The sequence below is a fragment of the Orycteropus afer genome, unplaced genomic scaffold (assembly GCF_000298275.1).
Source record: "Orycteropus afer afer isolate SDZICR_OR568_19922 unplaced genomic scaffold, OryAfe1.0 scaffold00035, whole genome shotgun sequence".
NCBI lineage: Eukaryota > Metazoa > Chordata > Mammalia > Tubulidentata > Orycteropodidae > Orycteropus > Orycteropus afer.
In genome coordinates this window covers 14,188,361-14,214,043 of record NW_006921622.1, presented here as the reverse complement: position 1 = coordinate 14,214,043, position 25,683 = coordinate 14,188,361, and the positions used below count along the sequence as shown (strand labels likewise).

The 25,683-nt window shown below is 41.8% G+C and overlaps 1 protein-coding gene across 1 annotated transcript in view; it reads right to left on the bottom strand.

The window, feature by feature from the left end:
• Nucleotides 1-9,594: 9,594 nt before the first annotated feature.
• Nucleotides 9,595-25,683, bottom strand: part of KIAA1217 (KIAA1217 ortholog) — a 476,753-nt gene continuing 460,664 nt past the window's right edge. The window contains exons 14-20 of the mRNA XM_042780340.1: nt 22,928-23,091; nt 21,874-22,044; nt 17,497-17,616; nt 13,149-13,226; nt 11,432-13,036; nt 10,804-10,926; nt 9,595-10,095 (exon numbers count right to left, since the gene is read on the bottom strand). Of these exons, the coding sequence (XP_042636274.1) occupies nt 9,595-10,095; nt 10,804-10,926; nt 11,432-13,036; nt 13,149-13,226; nt 17,497-17,616; nt 21,874-22,044; nt 22,928-23,091 (2,762 nt within the window). The remainder of the gene's footprint in view (nt 10,096-10,803; nt 10,927-11,431; nt 13,037-13,148; nt 13,227-17,496; nt 17,617-21,873; nt 22,045-22,927; nt 23,092-25,683) is intronic.

Below are 25,683 nucleotides of genomic sequence, written 5' to 3'. Positions count from 1 at the left end.
TATCCAATCTGCCCTCTTTCTCTTGATTGGTGAGTGTAATTAATGATAGGTATGGATTTATTGCTGTCATTCTATTGTACTTTTTGTAGTATCATTGGTGAATTTCTTGTTCCAATTATCTTTCTGGGCTGAGTTCTTTTTGTTACAAAGTGTTTCTTCTCTTCATTACTGTTGGTTTTGGCCTTACTAAGCCCTTAAGTTTTTCCTTTTTCTGAGTTTGCTTAGGATTGTTAATTATCTTTGTGGTTACCCTGAAGTAAATTTTTATCTCCCTAACTTTGGAACAGTCATCTAAAAAGACTTTGTCCTGTCTTCCTCTCCATTTGGAATTTTTGTAATTAAAACTTTTATTCCCTCTACCTGCTTTGTTGCTGGTATCATCTGCAGACTGACTCCCTTCTTTCCCTTTGTAGATTTCTTATGAGTTTATTTTGAGAATCTTTTTTCTGGTTTGGTTTCAGGTGATGGTGCCAAGTATCTTGATTTTAATTTGTTGTTCTCTGTTGTAGGTTCTCTATTGGAAGGACTCCCTTTAGCATTTCTTGTAGGGTTGGTCTAGTTTTCACAAATTTCCTTAATTTCTCCTTGTCTAAGAATGTCTTGATTTCACCCTCATATTTGAGGGACAGTTTGGCTAGATATAATTCTTGGTTGGCAATTCCTTTCCTTCAAGACTTTATATATGCCATCCTACTGCCTTCTTGTCTGCATGGTTTCTGCTGAGAAATCAGAACTTAGTCTTAAGGGCTGTCCATTGTAGGCAAAATTTAATTTTTTTCCCAAGCTGCTCCCAAGATTGTTTCTTTGCCTTTGGTTTCAGAAAGTTTGATTATGATGTCTTGGTGAGATTCTCTTGGGATCTATCTTGTATGGGGTTCATTGAACTTTCTGGATGAGTATCTTTTCTCCATGAGTTAGTGGAAATTTTCTGTTAACAAATCTTCCACAATTTTCTCATTTTATTTTCCCCCTCTCTTTTTGTTCTGGTGTTCCAATGAGGAGTATGTTGTTTCTTTTCATGTTATCCCATATAACTCTTAGGTTCTTTTCATTTCTTTTAAATCTTTGTTCTGATTTTTCTCCATACAGGCTGGTGTCAAGGGATTTGTCTTTTACTTGGGAAATGCATTCCTCAGCCAATTTGAGTCTACTCTTTCATCCTTCCACCATGTTATCTAACTCTGTAATTTTAGTGTTCATCTTCTGGATTTGTAATTGCTGTTTCTGTATGAGTTCTAGTTGTGTATTTATCTTGTTACTTTGTTCTTGAATGATTTTCCTGAATTCTTCCAGGGTACTGTCTTCTCGTTGTTTCTGTTTATAGTTTCCTTGAACTCTTGGCAACACAACGCAATACACTGTTACTGAGTTAGATCCAACTCATAGTGACCCCTCCTTGGGTTTCCAAGGTGATATCAGTATGGGAGTAGATTGCCCAACCTTCCTTCCAAGGAGTGGCTGGTGGGTTTTAACCTTTGGAGGGTCCTATAAATAGACCTTCTGAATTCCTTCTCAGATAGTTCTATTGATTGTTCTTCTTCTAAGACATAATTCTTTACTCTGGACTTTTCTATTCTTTTGTCTTGCTTTTTGTTTGATTTGAGGGTGTCTGCCATTTCCTAGGCATTTTGAAGTTGTTGTCTTTAATTATTGGCTATGTATTGATTTGTTTCACCCAGATTTTGTTTTACTATATCTAGAAGTGTGTAGCAAGTGTACTTCTTAGGTTATTAACTTGCCTGTACTGGGTTGCTCTCCAGCTCTCTCTGTGTTGGTGTTATCACTGGTGGGGATGTGGGTGCAGGGCTCTGTTGGTTGTGAAGAGGATTTGATGTTAGGAGAAACAGGTGTTGTCTACCATCTGTCACTGATCTTGTGGCATAGGAGCTATTGGTGTTACAGTCTATTGGGTGAGGTGTTCTGTGTGGTAGGTATGGTTGCCTAGTGGAGGGTTTAATATATTTGTCCTATTGAATGAGGCAGGGGAGAAAAAGAAAAAGAGAAGGGGGAGAAAAAAAACACCAGGAGCAAACCTAAGGATAGAAAGGCAGGAATTTTCCATGTTTGGGGTGAGATAATTCAGTCAGCAATGCAGGCATGGGCAGGGCAGGCTGGTTCCTTTCGGGGGCCTCTGCTGAAGATGGCGCCCAGTTTTCAATCAATCTCCTGGTTCAAATCCAGGAGTAGCCCCAAAGGAAAGAGTGTTACCCCTCTCTGGGTGGACTGACAAGCCATAAATCCCAGATTCAATCCAAACCACAAAGTGTTTCCAGGAGATGGGCCTAAGCCCACTGCCGTGCATCCACTCTGGGACTCCACCTACTCAGAGGGCACTTCTCCTCCCTTTCTCCTACTCTGCTCTGGACTCTGCATCAGCCCAAGCCAAGGCGGGGGGTGGGGGTGGGGGTGGACTCTATCCACTTCCCAGTAAGATCATCACTCTCCCTCAAAGCCCCAGTTTACCTAGAAAAACTCCCTGTGTGGCTATTCTGACTCCCCAGAGCCTGTGGGTTCCATGGTGGCTTTTTCTCCCCCTTCCCTTCTCTACCTTCCCTCCTTGTGGACCTCTTTTGCATTGCTAATGGTTCCTCTCCATCTCTGCAGGCTGGAAGGGCCTGCCTATTTTTCCCACTTAACCTGCTTTCTTTCTTTGCATTCACTGACTCTAATACCTTATTACTTCTCCTTAGTTGCTCATAACTCCAGTATCATTACTTGTATCTGTTTTACCTAACTGCGCTGAGTCTCACTTGGAAGAGGGAGTGATTGTGGGGATTTTCTGTACCACATCATCTTCCCACTTCCTTCCTACTTTCTTGGCAGAGGATCTTGACTATAACCTGATCCTGCTGCCTCTTGGTTCTCACAGTGACCCTTTTCTTCTACGGTGGGTGCCAGAGCTAGATAGACTTTAGCCCTGATTGGGGCTTGGACCCTCTCCTCAGAGGGGCTCTGGGATCCCTTTATTTATTGTATTAGCTTCTCAGGAGCATGGAGGAGGGATTGCATGGTTGTCAGGTGACCAGTGATGTGTATTCCTGGGCAATATTACTGGGTGACTTTTGCTAAATTACCTTTTGAATTTTCAATTGAAGCAGTTTTCATTCTTTATTTTTTTTTAATTTTAGCTTTTATTGTGATCTGGGTGAAAATTTACAGAGCAAATTCATTTCCCATAGAGCAGTTTGCATACACTTTGTCTCATGATATTGACTGCAGTTTCCCACAGTGCAACATTTCTCTTCCCACTTCCTCCCCATAGTTACCTCTTCCCTTTGTCCTTCCCTCTCATGCACTGCTGCCCCGCTGAACCATCTCCCTGTGCATACACAGCCCATCTATTCTCCCATGATTGATCTTTCCAAGGAGTATATCTACCTAATGGAGATGTTCAGCTTATATGCCTGACTTTTTGTCTGACTGGAAGCCACAGGGGTGGGTTCAATTCCAGACCTGAAGGGCAGCTAGGGGCCATAGTCTCAGGGGTTCTACCAGGTTCTATCAGACCAGCCAACCCAGTCTTTTTTTTTTTTTTCTAATGATTTTGAGTTTTGTTTCACATTGTTCTTCTACTCTATCCAGGATCTCCTACATAGATCGCCCTCCAAGTGGTTGATAATGGTAGCTGGGCACCATCTAGTTCTACTGGTCTCATAGTCATACAGGCTGAAGATCACATGTTGTACAAGTCCCTTGGACTAACTGTTTCCATGCATCTTTGGTTTTCTTCATTCTTCTTTGCTCTGGATGAGGGGAGACCCATCGTTGCATCTAGATGGCTGCCTGCAAGCTTTTAAGATCCCAGTCACTACTCGCCAAAATGGGATGTGGAACAATGTTGTTGTGTAGTATGTCATGCCAGTTGAGCTTGATATCCCCAAGCCCACACATGCAACTACTTGGTCCCTTTGGGTAGTTGGCTGTGGCCAAGAAGTGACTACAACCTTTTCCCTTGTGAGCTGTACTATATACCTGGAAATTCCTATAGAACATACAAGTACACTTGTACAAACAACCCTATAGTCATGGGCACACTCCCCCCCTCCCCCTGCATAAACAAACCTAATCATTCAGCCTGTCCACCCATCTATCCACTCGTATATCAATGTTTGCAATCACTGACAACCCTGTATGAAGCAGTCTTCATTCTTTTAAACCCACGGCCATTGAATTGATTCTGAATCATAGTGATGGGTTTGAACTGCTGACTAAGAGTCCAAAAGCTGAACGCCTTAGCCACTTAGCCACCAGAGTTCCTTTCTATTCCCTCCATAAAAGCTTCCTGGTGGCTCTCAAATGCCTTGGCATTTCCAGAGCCATGGAGAGGAGAGGAAGGAAGTTAGTTAGCTGCTGTTGCTTTCACTAGGCTTTGCCTTGTAGGGGTGGGGGTAGAGGAAGGTTGGCCAACCTATGGGTGTGTCAGCTTGTCCTCATTGGTTCTGCCCCTGGCACTCAGATCAGGGGTGGGCACCAGCTGCACCTCTCACCATCTGAGGGACCCGGGTTGGGGTCATTTGGTGGCACCTTCCCTAAGCCTGAAAATGCATTTTCACAAAAGGACTACACTTTGGTAGCCATAATCCCAGGCACTTAGCTTTTCTCTAAGACTGTGTTTGTTTTACTTTGGAAAGAGACAACAGCAGTATTGACAAAATCAAAGCAGCATTTTAAATGTTCTAACACTATTAAAAGTTTAGCACTGTACTTGCAAGGGCCAAATGCTGTGACTCTGTGAAACACCAGGAGCATCTGTTCTCTGAACTCCTGTAGCCAACTGTTAGGTCTTGCCTTGCTCTCCTTGCAGCCTCACTCACCCCAGGGCCTATTCTTCTGGGTGTTCATGCTACTCCTCTCCAACTAGACCATAAGCCTTTGGAGGGCAGAAGAGTGTCTCACTCATTGCTGTAACAGTGATAATAACAACAATCTTAGCTGACTTTCATTGAGTAATCAGTATGTATTAGGCTTTCTCAGAATTTTTATCTATAGCTCACTTAAGGAGCTCTTGTGGTACCATGTTTAAAGCATCTGGCTGCTAACTAAAGGGTCAGTGGTTTTGAACCCTACAGCTACTCCACTGGAGAAAGATGAGGGCTTCTGCTTCCAGAGAGATTTATAGCCTTGGAAACTCTATGTGGTAGTTCTGCTGTGCCCTATAAGGTCAGTCTGACTTACAGAGCTGCTGTGAGTTGGAATAGACTCAGTGGCAGTAGTTTTATATCTCACTTAATTCTCCTAATGATTTTATGAAGTTGTTCTGGTTAGTTGCTGTTGAGTCAGTTCCCTGACTCATGGAGACCCCTGTACAATAGCACAAAATGCTGTCTGGTCCTGCATTATCACCAGGATCAGTTGTAGATCAGTCTGTTGCAATCCACAGGGTTTGGGCTTATTCTGGAAGTAGATCACAAGGTCTTCCTTCCTAGTCCATCTTGGTCTGCAAGCTCTACTGAAGTCTGTTCAGAAATCATAGCAACACACAAGCCTCACTGACAGACAGGTTGTGGCTTTACATGAAGTGCACTGGCTGGGAATTGAACCTGGGCCCTACCCCCTGACATTACAACAAATAAACAGACAAACAAAAACTCACTGCCATAGAATCTATTCAACTCATAGTAACCCCTCCTTGGGTTTCTGAGACTGTAACTCTATGGAAGTAGATGACCTAATCTTTCTGAGGTGGCTGGTGGGTTTGCATCGCCAGCCTTCTGGTTAGCAGTCAAATGCCTTAGGCACTACACCAGCAGGGCATTCCACCACTGATCCTGCCCTGTGATGTGTGGGTACCATTATATTTCTTTAGTGTATAAGGAAATTGAGGCATGTACACAGTCTTACAGCCAGCTACGCCTACTGACAGTGTCATACAGCCACAATCCCTACTGCTTCACTGTCACCTTGAGCCCTGTCCTATGTGCAGAAGATGCTCAGTAATTTCTGGTTGATTGAACTGTTGGATGAATCTGAGGAGCCCAGATGGTTTATTTCTAAGATTTTTTTTCAGATATGATTTATTAATTGAATGATGAGCTTAAAAGATAATACAGCAAGAGTTGTTAATAGTAGTTTAATGACATCTAAAAATCCAGCAGCTCATCATACCTAACAGTATGCACTTCAGATATTAAAAGAACTGTGATGCCTCTTTGGTAAGTGTTGTCATAGGCAGTGTGAGCACACCTAGATTCAGTTTCTCCTGACTCTGGTAGTTTGCTCTCCAGTGTCCTGAGGATGGAAGATAATAATTTGCTGGATCTTGGGTCAGTAAAGACAGATTCATGGTGAGTTTTCCCTTAGTTGGTGAGCCTGCTCTATCCTTCACTACATTTGGTAAAAATTGACCTTTAGTTATGTGACCTTGTGTGTAATAAAGAATTGGGCTGGCCTTTGTCTCTAGTTCTTGGGATGTAACTTCTAGATCCTTGGAATTTCCTAAGTGATAGGAGTGTCTTTGTTATTCATGGTGGACCACCTGGTGGTCCATACCAGATAATTTATGCTGAGGTGTCTTGTGGCGGGCCCCTAGATAGTTAATGCTAAGGAGATGACTCAGGATGGGGGTTGGCTATGCCAGGAAAACCAATGATGTGATTATAGGGTTGGAGCTTTGAGTCATGTGACAGCAGTTCCAACTTGGGGGAGAAAGAGTTCAACTGTGAAGGATGATTAATCAATCATGCCTATGTAATGAAATCCCAATAAAAATTCTGGCTTGGCTGAGCTTCTTGGGGTGGCAGTACTCATGTGCACGCTGCCACACACTAACACGGGGAGCATAATGCTTCCCCAGGGACATAGCAGCTTTGAGTTGGAACCTTCCCAATCCTAGACGTCACCCTAGGTGTCTCTTGGCTGCTTCTAATTTGTACACTTTCACTATAGTAAAACTGTAATAGTAAGTTAAGCAGTTTCCTGAGGTCTGTGAGCCATTCTAGGGAATTATCAAACCCAAGGGTAGTGGTGGGAACATCTGAATTTGTAGCCAGCTGGTCTGAAGCAAGGGTGGCCCTGGGACTCCCGGACTTACACCTAGTGTCTGGAGTGAAGGCCTTTGGAGACTGTTCCTTCTGACTGTGAAGTTTGTCTAAACACAATGCTCCTTGCCATCGCTATGAGAATTCTGACATTAAACAGAATAAACAGAGCTAACATCTGTTGTTCAGGTGCTTACAAAGAATTCTCAACAACTTGTCCATAAATAGAAGCAAATAAACTGTCATGAGTTAGCTAGCTACTCTAGATATTTTTTCAGCATAATGTAATTGTTGTTGACATAATGGGGCATAATTAAAATGTTGGAACCTTTTATACCTAAATATCCCAAAGACGCACTGCCATCTAGTTGATTTTGACTCATAGTGACCCTATAAGACAGAGTAGAACTGCCCTGTAGGGCTTTTAAGGCTGTGAATCTTTATGGAGGTACACTGTCTCCTCTATCTCCTGCAGAGCGGCTTGTGGGTTTGAACCACCGACTTTTTGGTTAGCAGCTGAGTGCTTTAACCACCATGCCACCAGAACTCCTTTATCCTTAAATAAAGACTTTATTAAATAAAGACAATTAATATAATGATTAGAGTCATAAATATTTCTGAGAAGCTCTCTGAGACTCAGGAACACTACCAACTGAATTTCTAAAGTAGTAAGATATTTGCATTCTGTGTGAAACCAGCAAGTTAATATTCAGAAAGTGAAAAAGATAATAAGCAGGTTCTTCAGATTTTTCTTCTCATGCATTCCTCATCTTGGTATTACTTTCAATCCCTTTTCTTCTTATTCTTTTTAAATGAAAACATAGTGTATCATTTCTCTCTGTACCGACAGTATTTTTTAAAACTGAGAACTCAAAAACAACAATAATAAAGACATTTTAATCTTCACTTTACTTCTACTAGAGATTTTTGAAAAAGAGAGAGAGAGAGAGAGAGAGAGAGAGAGAGAGAGAGAAAGTAATAAGAACACCTTAGTAAATAAAAGGACCTCTGATGGCATAGTGGGTAAGGCATCTGGTTGCTAATCTGAAGGTGGGCTGTTCAAACCCACCACTGCTCCATGGGAGCAGTTTGCTTCTGTAAAGATGTACAGCCTTGAAAACCCAAGTGGGATGGTGGGTTGCTATGAGTTAAAATTGACTTCATGACAGTGGGGTTTTAAATTTTTTTTTTTTTGGTGGTAAATAAGGGCAGAAAAACTCCACATCCAGATTTGCTTTCTATTAACCAAAGTCTCTAATCAGCCACAAAGAAGACAGCTGACAGGTACATCTGTAGGCCCTACACTTGCACTGACTCTAACCGGAACCCGTTATTAGGGCTGCATTTATACCACAGAGCTTTCAGAAAAGTAGCAGTGTCTGAGTGAGTGTGGTAACCTGGTCCTTACAATGCCCTCAGAGCCCAAAACACTTGGCTTGGTAACATAAATATTTGTTTTTTGACTAGGAAGTAGATATAGTGACAAGGTACAAAAAGTAATAAGCATGCAGCCCTTTATTTAGATTTGCAAAGTCTCTGCTTATAGTTCTGTATATTACATGACTGTGTTATACAAATACATTTATTTACAAAAACACTATAGCTGTGCAAACTTGTTGCTTTTTTTAAAAATTTATGGACAGTCCCATTTCTCCCCATCCCAATATATATATTTTAAAGCATGCATAAAAATTAACTTTGGTGTGGGAAAACTACTCTATGTGCTGTCACATACAGTATTTTTTTATGTCTATTTATATATTTACAAAAGTTTGTCAGTTTACAGAACCGTACAGAAGTGTACATTTTAAAATCCACAATGCAATACTGTGGGTTACCAGGTCTCTGAAAACAAAGAAGGGGTCTGACACTGCAAAGAAAACAATGAAAGAATCCCAAAATGTTTAAAAAGGAAAAAAAGAAGAAAAGCAAAGAAAACTAGCTTGCTTGGGCTAGCAAATTATTATACATAATTACCATGGCAGTGCAATATGTTTGATAAATTGCCTTCCACATGTGTGTAGAAGTTCATTGGTTTATTGTCTAGCACACTACTTTCAAATCTACAATGCTATATAGTATCAAAATGTTTTGGCAAAAAAGATCGTGAAAGGAACCATGACTTTTGACAAAAATAGAAATCTGTAATAAAGCTAAATAACACTAAAATAAAAGGAAATATTATAGTATCTGTTTTACAATTTGTATAGTCACACTTGTGCATTTCTCTGATCACTTCTAGTCTCTGTAATGAAAAATATTTTTATACAAAACATACTAAAATTCTGGAATCGTACGTTTTACATGCCTAATACATTTTTCCTCTCTCACACCCACCCTGCTCTCTCACCAACCTTGCCTGTCGTAACACATGCTTGCTTCATTTAACAGGTATTGAATATAGGTGGTAAACACTATGGAATTACAACAGTAACAGAGTAAAAAGAAACAACCCCACCTTACTGAAATCTATTAATGCAGTATTTAGCACATACTTAGCATTAAGCCTCAAACAATACAGCAATATGTTACATTCTCTTTTGAAAACAGTTGTTGCAGACTGTTAAAAAAGAATTTTTTAATACAACTCCAACTTATGCCTAATAGGATTTGGCCTTTAAGAGGTCTCCTTTGCTGTGGATGGGGTGGCTTTGCTTGAACTTCCATTCTGTGCCTTGTAGCTGGTGAGGCTGGGAGTGTGGATGGTTCTGGTGCTCTTGGCACCTTGGTTCAGGGAGGTAGGGGAGGCAGGGGAGGGAGGGGAGGAGGAGGAGGAGGAAGGAGGGGCTGCTCGGCCATTTTGAGTCTGCAGTGAGAATGAAAGATGGTGACCTTTACCTGGATGAGTGGGGCTCTGAAACTTTAAGGAGCCATTAGAGACAGAGGGGATGAGGGAGGCAGAGTGAGCAGCTCGTCCTGTTTGGGGGCTGAGAGGGTTAGAAGAAGTAACCGATGGTTTAGTAGCAGGTGCATTAGGGAGGTTAGAGCTGTCACCACTAGCAGAGGGCAGAGAACTGCTTTTCCCAGAGCTGGGAGAAAGGGCTGGAATCTTAGAAGCAGGTAAGGAGGGGGAAGTAGGCTTATAGTCCCCACCAGCTTTCTTAGCACTTCCATTAGCCTGTAAATAAAGATGGTGGGAGACAGTTTGTCAGAAAGCTGGTAACATGATCAATCCACAGGGCCTGGCAACACAGCCCTTCTGAGAATAATTAAATAAAAGAAAAAAAATATATACAGTTCAAGGTCTTAGCTAAGTCTTGTGCTGTACTGGACCTGGTAGAGACCCCCAAAGTACGTAGCAAAGGATGGACAGAAGAGGAAACAAGAAGAGCATTTGTGAGAAGTCACATCATTCCAACTACCATTACCATGTGCTAGGTCGACCATGCATCTGGATTATTACTGGGGCTGTGTGTTGGGGGGTGGTACCATGATGGAGAGTTAATGTGCTTCTAATGCAATGCAGTCAACATATACGTTAGTATCCGTGACTTTAAGGGCGGTTCAGCAACACGTTTGTCTGTCTGTGTTCCCCGAGGTGTTCTCGTGAACCACTACATTCACCAAACAAAAGCCAACTGCACTGGAACGGTGTTAAGAGCTAACATTTGGAGTCACAAAGTAAAAGATGTTTTATTGCAAGCATGCAAAAGCATGGTGAAAAGTTTAACAAAGATCTTTAGACCGTTTCACGCCCCCAGATCCAGGATGTCTACTTAAACCATATTTTACAAAGAAAACACATCATTTGACATAAACTAAGTCAGCAACTTGCTTCTTAAACAATAAGACTGTCCATCCAAAATTGGGTTTAAGGTAAAACTACCTGACGATATTGGCGGGGATCCTGCAGTTTGGACTGTTTGCTGGGTTTGTCCATGCTTCCAGGTCTGTTCTTGGAACTCATGGGCACTGGCATCCTGCTCGTCTGTGGGGTCCCACTGGAGCCCTGTGAGAAGGAAGAGTGAGAGGGAGAAGAGAAGGCCAGCAGCCTGTGAGTGAGTGGTCCCAGAGGCTTGCCCCGCTGTGTGCAGAGAAGCTCAGTGTGAGAAGCCATAGCCCTACATGCAGGACAGATCTAGGAGATGGACATCAGGAGACACCACTGGGGTTAATTCAAAGAATCAAACAGAATCAACTGCTCCACTACTGATCCAACAGATTTTAATGTGAGTACCAGAGCAATCATTTCACACAGCAAATGGCTGACCCAGAATCCTTGCGTTTACCCAACACCAATCAGCAACAGAGACTTGATTAGCGGTTAGACACCTAGTTGTTGTTGGTTTGAAGGTGAGGGAGAAAGTGTGAGAGACGGATCATGGCAAACAGACAAAAAAAAAAGAGCCACCTGAAAGGAAGCAATTAAATCACAAGACACCTTTGGCTAATGGTGATTATGGCAGATTTAAGAAAGCAGCTGAGTCTTTTCACTTTCCATCAGACCAAGATACCTTACGTGAAGCTGAAGGTATTGACGTGGGGGGTTCTAGGGCTGTAGGAACTTCATCCAGAACTAGCAAAGTTCGGGGAGAGGCCTCTTGAGCTGTGTGGGATGAGCTTGCAACAGAATTTCTCTTGGAAGAACACGAAGTATCAACGAGGGCTTTGGGACTCATTTCGCTGATGGTATTTTCAAGCTGTTGAATGGTCTGCTCCAGGCTGTCCAATGTTTTGTAGGTATTTTTCCTAATTTCGTCAGTTCTTGAAATCTGCCTCGTGTCCTCTAGACTGGGCTGCTCTTGCTTCCTAAACATATTTTTTGGGGCATCCTCAGGCTGAGACCTTGTGATTTCGAATCGTTTGGCTTCTTTGTGTTGTTTCAAAGTACCGTCTTCTTCCTCCTCTTCATAGACCACCACCTGCAAAGTCTTCTTCCCTGTTTTGGTTCCCGTGCGGATGGCCTGAGTGAGAGCAGCCAGTTGCTTTTTAGGGAATTTGAATTTGAACTTTTTCTTGGGGTTTTCAAATTGCTCATCTGCTATGTCACCCTTACTCTCTGAATTTGGAGAATCTGCTTGGCTGAACTGACTCTGTTCTGTTTTACTCATTTCCAGTCCTGGTATTTTGTTGTCTGCTAGCAGGCAGTGTGGCTGTACTGTGCTCTCAGTCTGCTGTCTTGACTTAGGACTAGCTGAGGCAACCTTCTTACTAAATATTTGGGAAGGGTTACTCTGGACTATGGGGTCTCCATTTTCCTCCTCTTCCTCCTCCTCTATCTTTTCCTCAGTCATCATTCTCTCTAATTCCTCATCACATTCCTCAAATATGGTGGAAAGTCTCTTATAGGCAGACCGGATGTCCATGGGCTCATCGAAAATGATGATAACTGGTTTCTTGTCTAGGCACACGACTGGCTCTTCATTTTCAGTCCCTCCTTGTTGGGAGGTTGGCTCTTTTTTGGCATCAATATTAACCGTCTGTATATCTTCTCCCTTTTTGCTCACTATGGCATGGACCTCCCCACTGGACAGAACCTGGACAGCAGTTTTGGTGATCATGAAGGCAATGTTATCTGAGGTTGCATTTTCTTCTGTGGGACTTGATGTTGATTCTCCTTCTTCATTAGGATTCAGGTTAGCATGCCTAGAGCCCTTGGGTCTCAGAACAACTTGCCCAAAATCCGTCATGGAATCTTCTTGATCTTGTGTTCTGACGTCATGGATACTCAATTCAGTTAATCTAGTGGGAGAGGGAAGGTGACACTTATGTGTGTTTTCTTGTCCTTTTTGATTCATCGCCATTATCTTTCCATAATTCATTTTCTGACTTTCCGTGTCAGGCGCAGAGTTCTGCAGTTCTGAGACTTTAGGCTCTTTGCCTATTTCACCTTCTTTTAAGAAACTAATGCCAGAGACATCAGAATTTCCTATAGACAGATTTGTCTGGGAATAGTCTCTACTGTCTCGAAGCAAACTTTTAGTGGATATAGAATTTTCCTTCAGTAAAATGCCAGCTTTATATTCTGATATTCTTGAGGAATCAGAAATACTATTTTCCGTTCCTCTTTCACACTTGTCTTTGGGATGGTCACTAAGTCTTAGTGCCACTGCAGTAACCTGGGAGGGAAAGTGGAGGAGGGAAACCACACACATTAATCAGAAATGGATCTGTAAAGGAAGTTAATTAATCTGCACAGTATCAGGTGAAACACAGATCTGGTGAACTCACCTTTTGGGATTCCACTTGGGGGCCATTTTCATATTCAACATCAGATTTTCGTACGTCTTCATGGAAAAATTCCAAATTCTGGTAGGATAGTGTAGGACATGTTACTCCACAAAACCACATCCCCCCCCACAGTATGTGGGCTATAACTAAATTGTTCCTTTAATTGCACTTTCAAAACATGCTGGCCAAGCACATTGGTTACACACCAGTCCAAAAGCCTATATAGCTCTGTTTACCTTGGGTGGTTTTGTTCTCCAACTTCCAAAAATGCCCTGTGTTTGCACAAGATGAAAATCTCAATTAGCAAAATAGTGCAAGGATTTCAACTTTTGTTGGGGAGTAGTTAAGACAATAAAGGAACTAATTCTGAATTAATGCTTCCCCTTTCCAACATCTGATTGGGAGCTTAGCAGAATCTAAAACCAGAAGAATGGAGGGGCCTGGAAGACGCCCAATGTGCTGGCAGGTTGAAGACTCTGATTCTAACCCAGATCTGTCCCTTTGTTGTGTTACTGTGGGCAAATCATTTCACCTCTTTGGGTCTCAGTCTTGCCTGCAAACTAGACCCACAGATCCTGAATGTCCCTTCCAGCTACTTATTTCGGCTCTATCCCTGCCTCCTTTATGGACATTGTCCTATAAAGACATTTGCATTGGTTGGGGGTGGTACTCTGAGATTAAAAAACATTATTTCTTCTGGTCAAATGACAGATTTAAAACGAACTTGTAGTTTGTACTGCCAAGTTAGAAGCATCAAAATAACCTTCAAATTAATAACAGCCAAGATGATCTCATCCAAATTTACAGTGATCATGCTGCCAAAATATAATCTAATCATTTACAAAACAGATATTGGATGCTCAAATGGTGACTGCAGCATCTTGACTCAGCTTTCATTCTCTACATTGTCTGACCAGGGTGAAGACACATTTCTTAGAGTCTCACTATGAGTCAGTACTTAAGGCTCCAATGATGAGGGTGTAGGTACCGAGTGTGCTTCACCAGGAAACACAGCTTTTCAAGCACAGGTGTTTCGATAGCTTCAAGCCCTGCCATAGACTACTCCTTAGTCATGCCTTTTCCCTTCCAAAGCACTACTTGTCCTTTCTTGTTGCTGTAGAAGCCAAAGGAAAGGTGGGAACACAATTCCAATGAAGGCCCTTTGGTTAAAGCAATTACAAATAACAAAGCACAATAATCCAGGCAAAGCCAAAGTCAACTTGGAAAAATCCTAATGCCCTGGCTGAAAATGGAAAGAATGTTCACACATACTCAAGAAATAACACACGAACAATAAAGTCAGCATTAATCACATGGAAATATTGTAGAAGATGCAGGGTGCATTAGCCACCAAACCCCTCCTATTGAACTTCCCCTCGTACCCACAAACCATCAAACATTTGCAACGATTAAGCTGCTGCAGTTAGACAACATAATTTCTTTTGAAGGATTAAATATTTAGCTTACAAAACAACACATCTATAAAGAGGTTTGAAGAAGAAAAAAAATGAGGTCTCGGCCTATGTTTTCAACTATAAACATGGAGTTTAGGATATCACATTTGAGTGAGAATTTATCCCCTTGAATCAAAGGAAGAACTGGCATAACATCTAAAGAAAGGTACATGCACAGCTGGTATTTGGCAGGTCCCATTTACTGGGGGTGAGGGCTGGGATTGGTTCTGATTGGCCAGGGCCTATGCCATACTCATTGTTAAATATTTTGAATGTCAGCCTGCAATCTATGCATTTTACAACTGTCTAGTAGTAGGATGGGAGCTCTGGTAGCATAGTGCCTAAGGAACTTGACTGCTAACTGGAAGGCTGACGGTTCAAACCCGCCAGCCATTCCTTGGAAGGAAGATGGGGCAATCTACTTCCATAGTGATACTGCCTCGGAAACCCGAGGAGGGGTCGCTATGAGTTGGGTCCGACTCGACAGCACATCACAACAACAACAGTAGTAGGATACTCCAAAATATAGCCCTTAAAATGAAAATGTCAAGTTTACGTGACCTATGATTTTTATCACCAGATTAGAAAAAAGAGTAAGTGTAGGCTTGTGAACTTTATCAAGAGTAATTTGGTCACAATTGTCACATGATCCCACAATGGTTTCTTTGATAGTCTTATGGAGTTAAGAATCTGGATGAAAGGGAATTATGCTTCCTTAACATCTGTTCATAGACCCTGAGATGTGGATTGTTTAGACAATTGGCAGGTGATGTCAATATGCATGTGGACAATAAACTGAAATTACAGACAGGAAAATTGCATCAAAGTGAAGTACAAGGCTGAAACTTTCTGATGGGAGAAAAATTTTAAGACAACATTTGATTTATGGAAGGGCAGATGAATATAGTCCAGGAATAAGTTAAGAATGAAAAGACTTTTGGGGACAAGTTTGATATTCGTAGTTTTCATGAAGTAGATTAATCCTCTGGGTATAATTATCCAGAATAAGAATCTGTGATTCTTCCCAGACAGAAGTGAGCACTCAGTGGAGACCTGCCCATTAACTGGGATACAAGGCACAGGGATTTCTAATCACAGAGCAAGGAATTTCACTCAGCTTTCCAGTCTGTTAGAAAAACTGTCCAATGAGACAATGATAGTTCCAGAGGATCTTTGAGAAGTCCCAAGTTCCCAGTCAGTGTTTCAGACAGAAATGACCACAGTGGCCTAGGTATGGCACGGAACTCAGGCCCTTCCGTGGGTTGGTTTGTGTAGGGCCACACAAGGAAGCTCCATATACTGAAATAGTGTCGGATGTGATTTTGTGGGTTCAATTCAAATTGGTAGAAGGTTCTCTTCATGAGAAAGATGTATTCACAGGAATCTCCCTACATCTCTTATTAACAGTTTTATAGTCAGTTATGTGCTGGGCATCACACAAGGTCTTAATGGTGTCATGAACCAGGGAGCAATGGGTTGGGCCTCCCTGGCAGGAGCCAACTCCTGGAGGCTGGGAGTTGGATGCCTTTGTATTGTCTCAAAGAGTTATGTTAGCATAGCCCTCTGATGTTAGGATCCTGTACCTAACTCACTGGGCTTATACTTACAGACTACTTGTTTGGTTTTAGTTTGCATTCTGAAATATAAGTTCCTGCTTAAAGACATTAGGACTTGGGAAGTCATTATAAGCTTTTATATTCTGAAATTTAGACATAGACTTAATAAAATAAAATAGCCCTATATGCAAGGATCATAAAAGCTCTAGATCCAACTTAAATTTGCATTCAAACATTCAGGCTAAAGTCCTCTCCTTGAAGTACTTAAGGACTGATGACAAACTTTCTTTCAGAGCCTGGTCCTCTTTTTTGAAACCATTAGGGTGCAGCAAAGTATATTTAGCACTTCAGGTAATTTTAGATTGTCTCATCTATATTTAGTTTAATATCTCAGAAGGTACACTTTAAGAATTTGTAAGGCTTCACAGAAAATTCTGTTTGGTACCCTCAAACACATATACAAATACATATTTGTTTGTTTCAGGAGGATATTGGAGTTCTGGTGGCGTAGTGCCTAAGGCATTTGACTGCTAACCAGAAGACTGGTGGTTCAAACCCACCAGCTGCTCCTCGGAAGGAAGATTGGGCAATCTACTTCGGTAGAGATACCGCCTCGCCAACTCAAAAGGGGTCACTATGAGTTGGAATCAACTCGAGGGCAGTGAGTAGTGAGATGAGGATACACTAATATTAAGTTGGCACGTCAGCAGCACTGCCATGTAGTTGATTCTCTGAATCTAAGGCTTTCACTTATTTTTAACATCCATTATTTTTGATCCAGGAGACATGTTACAAATAAGAAAAAAATGTTACGTATTTGGTTGCTATTTCCATTTTTGGTATTGTTGCTCTAGAAACTCATGCAAAGGATCCCCTGGGTAGTGCAAGCAGTTAATGTGCTCAGCTGCTAACTAAAATGTTGGTGGTTTGAGTCCTTGGAAGAAAAGCCTAGCAATCTATGTTTGACAAAGCAGTCATTAAAAACCCTATGGATCACACTTCTATTCTGATACACATACTAAGAGTCAGAGTTGACTCAGTGGCAACTGATTTGGTTTGGTATTTGTCACACTCCTTAGTTTGGGAAGATGTTGTTTAAGTCTGCATATACTATTGTTTGCTGTGCACAGGAACACAGTATTCACCTTGGAAACCTGAACTAGATATCTTTGATGTAAACCCAAACATGTGTCTCCATTAGTTCCAAAAAAAAAAAAAAAGACCAAGAAGCAAGGAGGGGAGGGCACAGAAGGACAAGCATAGGAAAGCTGTGTTAGTATCAGAGCAAGGAAAGAAGGGCTGTCAAGAGCATGTGGCAAATGTGTTATGCCACGTTACCTTCTTTTCCTTGGGTGGGACTGTGGGCCCGGGCCTAGAGTCTTTAACGTGACTGTCAGTCCGCAACTGCTCTGCATGACTGTTTGAATTTACATCCATAAAGGAACACTTCTGGAATGCCTGAGGAATTAAAATACTGAGGTTAACATGGCTCCAACTGCCACTGAGGAGAACAGAAGGAAACAGGCAGAGAATCCAGAGGTGTGGAGACCCCAGCTGAGCCCTGCATGCAGGCAAGTGGCTAGCGAGGCCTCTTGTGAAAGTCTGCTCCCTATTCGACCTCCTGTCTGCAAAGCCAGCTTGGGGATGAGACTCAGGCAAAGGGATCCTTACCTTCCTTGGCCATGCCAAGATGCACAGTGCCTGCAAAAATAACACCCTCTCTCCTCCTATCCAGTAAGGAACCTGGTTGCACTTAGAAGGGCTTGTTACTTTGACTTTTTTGTTTTAAACATTGAATGAAAATAAAGTTTTTTTAATACATTATTTTTTTTCCTTTTAACATTTATTATTGAATTGATAGAAAAAACTAACATGACGTTTTAAATCTTCAAGTCTTAAAATAAGTGATCCTTACTGATTCAGTCTGTGAAATACTAATAGCTACTAATGTGCTCCAATGTTCGTTTTAGAATAAATGATGTTAGCAACCACAGGATTCTGCATGGCCTAGGAGCTGCCTGAGCCCCACAGACCAGTCTCAGGAAACTAAGGATCATCATTATAGGAGGCAATAGCCAGTTTATGTGCCTGCTGAGTCCAGTTCCCAGACCCAAAGAGACACACAAGAAAGTACAGGCTGTGTCTATAGGGCAGGAATCCCTGGGTGGCAGAAATGGTTAAGTGCTCAGCTACTAACTGAAAGGTTAGCAGTTCAAATCCACCGAGAAGCACAATGGAAGTCTGCTTCTGAAAGATCATAGCTCTTGAAAACTCTCTGGAGTTCAGTTCTACTTTGAAACACATGGGGTTGCTGTAAGTTGGAATCAACACAATAGCAACTGGTTTGATTTCTGTTTCATAGAGCAGAAAGCAAAGCGAGGATCTGGTGAGGATCCAAAAGATATGATCATGAGAGGAGGAGAGAGCTGAGTCCGTGGATATCAGTGAGTCTCCACCTAGGCTACATGGTACCCAGGTGGTTTTTTGTTTTTCAATACTGTTTCTGAGACCTCACCCAGAAATTAAGTCAGAATCTCTGAGCTGTAGGACCTATTATTTTTAACCCAAGTAATACTAATATGCAGCCAGGATTTAAAAACTACTTATTTAAATGACTGACCTTAAATAGTTGCCTAATATTTTCTTAATGTCAAATACTGTCATTTGTAAGTAATCCTTTAGGTAAAAACAATAACCCACTTCTTTCCCAAATTGCTATTTCAACACTAGTCCCCAAATACAAATGTAGCTAATGACTAGAGACCTCTGATCTCCTGTTGTACTTCTGGCTCATACACTCTGTTCCCACCTCACTTGTCCTTCTTGCTGTTTTTTTTTTTTTTTTTTGACACACAGTCCTAGCTTGCTCCAGAGATGTTTGGCTTATCCTCACCCAGGTCTCCAAAAGGCTACTAGCCACCTCCTTTGGGCTCTTAGTCCTGTATTTGAGTCCCGTAGTTTCTTCTGAGGCTCGGTGACAAGGAGAATGGGAGGTTGTCTCACTCCTTGCACTGGAAGGGGGCTACAACCTTTCCTTTTCCTACCTCAGAGGCAAAGGACCCAGCATGGCCACTGGCCAGGGGCAGATGTCTGGTTCAGCAGGTTGGGTCCTCATCCTAGCAGGAAAGCTAATGCGGTTTGGATAGATTGGCATTTGAGCCCTTCACTCACCACTATTGCTTAAGTACCAAAACCAGATCAATAAGGCACATACCCCAACTTTGTACAATTTTCAATAAAACAGGGCATCAAACATATTAGTATTCAATAGAGGTAAATGTTCTCAAGTGGGGGGCTGTACGTGGATGGAAAATGAACTGTTTTTCTCAAAGGCCTAGCGTAGGATTATTTATAAGCCTCAAGGTCTATACTTCCTTGATCATTAATGAATGTTCACTTTGTACAGATGTAAAATTATCCAGTGCTTTGCTGGAATCCCTGGGTGGTGCAAACAGTTAACATGCTTGGCTGCTAACCGAAAGACTGGAGGTTCAAGTCCATTCAGAAGCATCTTGTAAGAAAAGCCTTGCAATCTACTTTGGAAAAATCAGCCACTGAGAAAACAATTTGGAGCGCAGTTCTCCTGTGATGTACATGTGGTGTGGCTATGAATTGGAATGGATTGAATAGCAACCGTGGGATTTTTTTTAGTACTTTGTCATCTATTTCAGCCAAACTGGGCCATGATAATTCATACCATGACTCTGTAATTTGGGGGCAGATACTACAACATATGGTCCTAGAATTGCCTGAAATGTCTTGACATGCCAGTATCATCAGCCAGAGCATTCTAACTGGGTGACTGAGAGACAGATGCCTCCATGCACTCAACTGTTTTATGAGCCACTAACTTTATAAATCTATGGTCCCTACGAATTAAATTCTAACAATTCTAAAAGCCTGTACACAATCTAATTGGTTGAGGGATACCCCAAGCCTGTCTATTCATTTTAGTTAGGTTTCAAATGGCTCATAAGTGACAGATCAACCAACAGCCCTTTTCTCCTATAAAATCCAAGCAGCCTTTGGCAGTTATTACCATGGAAACTAGAGTAGGACAGCTGCAGTGAAGATGACATGGTTTTAAAGTTCTCCCTGCTCCAAATGAAGAGTGTAGACCCTGTGGGCCTGCACAAAACCACCAGTATAGTGGTGTGAAGAGGCAAGGTGTTTTGGAGCCTTGGAAGGCTGTAAGGAGCTCAGGTGGTACAGTACCTAAGGTATTGGACTGCTAACCAGAAAGCTGGCAGTTCGAACCCACCAGCTGCTCCATGGAAGGAAGATGAGGCCATCTGCTTCCTTAAATATTTACCACCTTGGAAACCCAATGGGGGTTGCTACAGGTTAGAATCAACTCAATGGCAGTGGGTTTGGTCTTTTTTTTTTTTTTTAATGGAGGCTGTGGTCTATTTGATTGAAGGAAAAATTGTATAATCATGGGTCAAAATGAAATACTTTATGAATAGACTGTTGTAGGAATTATGTATATATCTCTGATTAGATAAATTCTTAGAACATAAACCTAGGGCAGATTCATGTGCATAATTTGAATGGGGAATCAGCTTTGGTTATAGCCCCTGTACCTCATTTTTTTTTTTTTTTAATTATATAGATATACAGATAGATTCATTTAGGTTAAAAAAAATTCATTAAGCGCTAACTCACCATTCCCTCCTCCCTTTAGTTCCTGATCAGCACTAATCCACCTTCTGTCTCTGCATTTGCCTATTCTGATACTTCATGTAAGTGTGATCATACAATATCTGTCCTTTTGTGTCCGACTTATTTCAGTCAGGATATTTTCAATGTTTATCCACCCATGTTATAACAAGTACAAGAACTTTTTTTCTTTATGGCTCAAAAGTATCCTATTGTATGGATATACTGCTGCTTTTTTGTTTGTTTGTTTCAAATATCTTGCGATGGGCACTTGGGTTGTTTCCACTTATTGGCTGCTATGAATAATGCGGCAATGAACATCATTGTGCATGCATCTGTTTGAGTCTCTGCTTTCAAGTCTTTTGGGTATATACCTAGGAGTGGAATTGCTGGGATATGGTAATTCTATGTTTATCTTTTTGAGGACTCTGTACCCTACTCTTGATTGTATGAGTGGACCATGCCAGTTAGTTAAAAACTAAAAATCTAAAAGTATCAATTCCTAAATAGGACAAAGAAAATGGTAAATGAAATCATTCAGCTTTTCAGAATACTTGAAAAGACAACATTGACACTAAAAGGGAACCTGGTAAGCAATGCAGGAGACCACGTGAGTCAAGGTCAGCCATTCTAAGTATTAAAGACAAAGAATGGGAACCCCCTAAAATGGGCTTCAACCAGTCCTTATCAAGATGGCTGGTACTTGTAATTCTTGTCTTAGTAGCTTTTCCAATGAAGCTGAAAAATAAAAGGACTGGGGGAAAAAAAAAAAAAAGAAAGGAAATCCTTCCAGCTGGAGCTAGGAAAGCTTGCAACTGACTCTTTGAATAACCTCTCCTGAGTTGTTTTGTGAGATGGTCACGGCTAACACATGTATAGAAGAGCCTAGGTCAGTGCTGTCTTGGAGGATTAGAGGCCATGGTCAAAGATGTAGCTTAAATGCCTCTGCTCCACTGGGCTCTTTGCCAGCCCTCTCTGTCTAATGAATTTGAGAGACTTGGCCAGAGCTCCAGATGGCAAGACGAGGCGCTACTGTCACCCACCTATTCCACATACCTGTAGTTCTGCCATTATTTTGTCTCCTTCTTCTTCTTCCTCATCCTCCTCATCCTTTGAGGAGGAGGTAGTGCCTGGGGGTGGGGCTTGAGTCCAGGCAGCTGTAGGCTCCTCAGTTGGACATTTTGTGACTCTAGCCTGTGGGGTCAATCCAGGATCTTCACTGCTTACCTATGGGACATTCAAACCACAGATATTGGCTTAGCACTCCCGAGGTGCTAAGAGTGACAGATCACAAGAACACATGCTCCCTCACAGCCTACTATGTTTTTAAATCTAGCTGGAAGGCTATCTTATCCCTTTGTATTTAGTTTGAGTTTTATTTACACAAGATGTCATTTTGGTGAATAGATTGACAACTAATAATAAAATTGTAACTTCTCAACATTTAGAGCACTTCAGAGAGCCCCTCTGTATTACATTTCCATGGAAATTGTATTTTGCATTTAACATGAAAGACGAAACTTACAAAGTTAAGTGGAAACTAGTGCTCATTTAACATCTTTCTGTATAGACTCCCACAACCGTGCAACCCCATCTTGGTTATCTTTGAAAAACGGTTTTTCTTTTGCTTCCACATCCTACTCCCATTTTTTATCTTATAATGCCCTGCTTGGGAAGGAGTTTGTGATTTGCATTTTATATTGCTGAGTTAAGGTCAAATAAGGATAAAACTCCCGATGTCTAGTCCAATCCAGTAACATTGGCTGACATTTCCCCATCTGTGTGCTTCTGTTATGTCTAGTTTAGTTGATTCTCTCATTTTCTTTTCTGAATCACTATGCATTCCAAAAAGAGCTCTGGTGGTGTAGTGCCTAAGGCATCTGACTGCTAACCACTGGGATGGTGGTTCAAACCCACCAGCCACTCCGTGAAAGGAAGACGGGGCAATCTACTTCTGTAAACCCAATGAGGGTCACTATGAGTCAGAATCTACTTGATGGCAGTGGGTTTGGTGTTTTGTTCTCATGCATTCTAAACAAGAACAGAGAGGTTCTTGTCTGAATCGTCATCTAAGCACAGAGACATTTTCCCAGGGCTTAGCCCATCGGACCTTAGCAGTGGTGCTCTCCTTCCTGCTGGTGTAGACCACATCGCCCGACCTTGTGGTGGTGAGCCCAGATCCTGGAAGGTAGCTCCGCCGTGGGGGTGGGGGCGGAGGAGGTGGGGACTTTCCCCCCAGCTTGTCCAAGTCCTGTTCTGAATTTGGAGAGTCTTCTGGAAAACAGTGTGCCATTAAAATTAATCTCTTTTCAAAATAATGCCAACAAAGTCCAATGTATTTCTATAAACTCAACACAATCTGATTTAAACCAGAAAACTAAACATGGTGATAACAAGTCAATTCTGACTCATAGTGACCCCATGTGTTATGGAGTAGGAATCGATTACCAGTCCATGGTGCTGCTGGGTGGTTTCAAACTGCCAACCTTTCAGTTAGTAGTTGAGTGTAAACCATCTGCACCACCTAGGGGCCCAATCTGACTTAAAAATCTCTCTGTTCCCTCTGGAATATAAGGATTGAGAGTATCATCAACTCTGGGGTCTTGTCTGGATGTAAATTCCAGAGAGACCCTATGCAAGTTACTTAACCTCTCTGTGCCTCAGTTTTCTCATCTGTGAAACAGGGATTATAGTAGCATCCTGTCCACTAGACTGCTGTGAGGAATAAATGGCTTACTATATGGAAAGCATTTAGAACAGTGCTTGGCATATTGGAAATGCTATGCAAATAACAGCTACTATCATTAAATGGATTTCTTGTTAGGCAGGAAAACCGAGTATTACTTGAAGAGATGAAAGGCCAGAGATCTTAAAGTCAAATCTAGAATCTTCTGCATGATCTTGGAAACCTCCATTCCCTGGTCTGAAAAATAATTTTAGGAAGGGGGATAGGTGCAGGAAGGGAACGTCAGAATAAAATAGAAAATAGGACAAAGATGGGAATAAAGAACAAAGCTAAGGAGAAAGTGGATTTTTTGGTCATGTTTATATGGTTGGATAAAAGTTCTTTTCTAATAAAAAGGAGGCAGTGAATGCAGAAATTATAGAATTATGTTTGTGTAGGCACCAAAGGTTAGGAGATGGAAATATCTGCTTACCTATGCCCAGGAAGCAGAAAAAGACTTTGCTTAATCAAAACTCAAACAAGCAGCCTCACTCTTGCCCGCCTTTTATCAGCATTCCTCACTGAGATTCTATCCAAGAGCTCAGAAAAGCAGTAGAACCAGAAGTTGAGGGCCTGGTGCCTCCAGAAGAGCTTTGTCAGGACTCTCTTCAGGGACACGACCAACTCCCAGGGGTATGTTTTTCTTAGAAATCAGGACAGAGTTGTGTCCTGAGGAGATATTTGAGGAGCTTCTACATAGAGTTGTAATGCAGACCTGGGTAAATCATGAGAGTTAAGTGCAAGTAATTATTTGCAGGAGAACAACTCTTGCCTCATGCATGAGAGAGGTGGATTTTAGGATGACAGTGCACCAGAACACACAGCTTGTTCATATGTGACAGGCCTGCCTCCTGGTGGTTGCCTCAGCTTCCTGGGCCCTCTAGGGATTTGTCCAGGCCCATCAGGCTTGGAGTGTGCACAGGACTCTCCTTTGGTGTGTGACTGAGGGTGAAAATCTCCCAAATTCCCCTTTGATTCTCATCTATTTTGATTGTTAGCTGTCTGTCTTCATTATCTAATAGCCAGGCATTTCATACAAAAGAAAACACAAATGGTTTTTAAAACCCCAAGGTTAGAATTTTATCTCATTAGTAAACAAATAAATGAAAACAATGATATACAGAACAAATAAAACAACAGAAAGTGATGTTTATAGGTAATACTAGATACCCTTACACATTGATGGTGACCTGTATATTACTTAGGAGCTCTGGTGGCGTAGTGCCTAAGGCATTTGACTGCTAACCGGAAGGTTGGCAGTTCAAACCCACCAGCCACTTCTCGGAAGGAAGATTGGGCAATCTACTTCTATAGAGATACCACCTCAGAAACCCAAGGAGGGGTCACTATGAGTCAAATCAACTCAACAGCAGTGAGTTTTGTTTTGAGTTTGGTAAATTACTATGAACCCACCACTCCTCTGTAGGAGAAAGACGTGGCAGTCAGCCTTTGTAAAGATTTACAGCCTTGGAAAATCAATCTATGTCCTACAGGGTCACTATAAATTGGAATTGACTCAATGGCAGTAGGTTTGGTTTTGTATGTTACTGGAGAGTCCATGGGTGATGCACATAGTTAATGAGTTTGGTTACTAATGGAAAGGTTGAAGGTTTGAATCTATCACGAGGCACTTGGATGGAAGGTTTGGAAATCTACTTCCAAAAAATCAGCCATTGAAAACCTTACAGAGTATGGTTCTACTCTGACACAGATGGGGTCACCATCAGTTGGAGTTGACCCGATGGCAACTGGTATATTAGTGAAATCTTTATTGTGGGAGAAAAACATTAAGCATGTGTTTAAAAACAAACAAACTGATTTTAAATATGCAAACCAAATTTTGATAAAGACCAGAATTATTGGTTGGATGGAGTCTGGTGGGACCCACAAGACTATAGCCCTGGGATACACTTCAGGCCTGGGAGAGGACTCACTCCCAAGGACTGGCTCTCAGCCCTACAGTAGAACGACTTACATGCGGAATACCCAACCTAGGGTGACAGATCCACCTACTCTATGGAGATACAGAGCAATTGACCATGGGGCACCAGTCACGTGGAGGGAAAGCTGGACAGATAGGAATGCATAACTAAGAAGGGCACAGGGATGTGGCAGTCACAGGGAAGGGAAAGAAGGAGGGT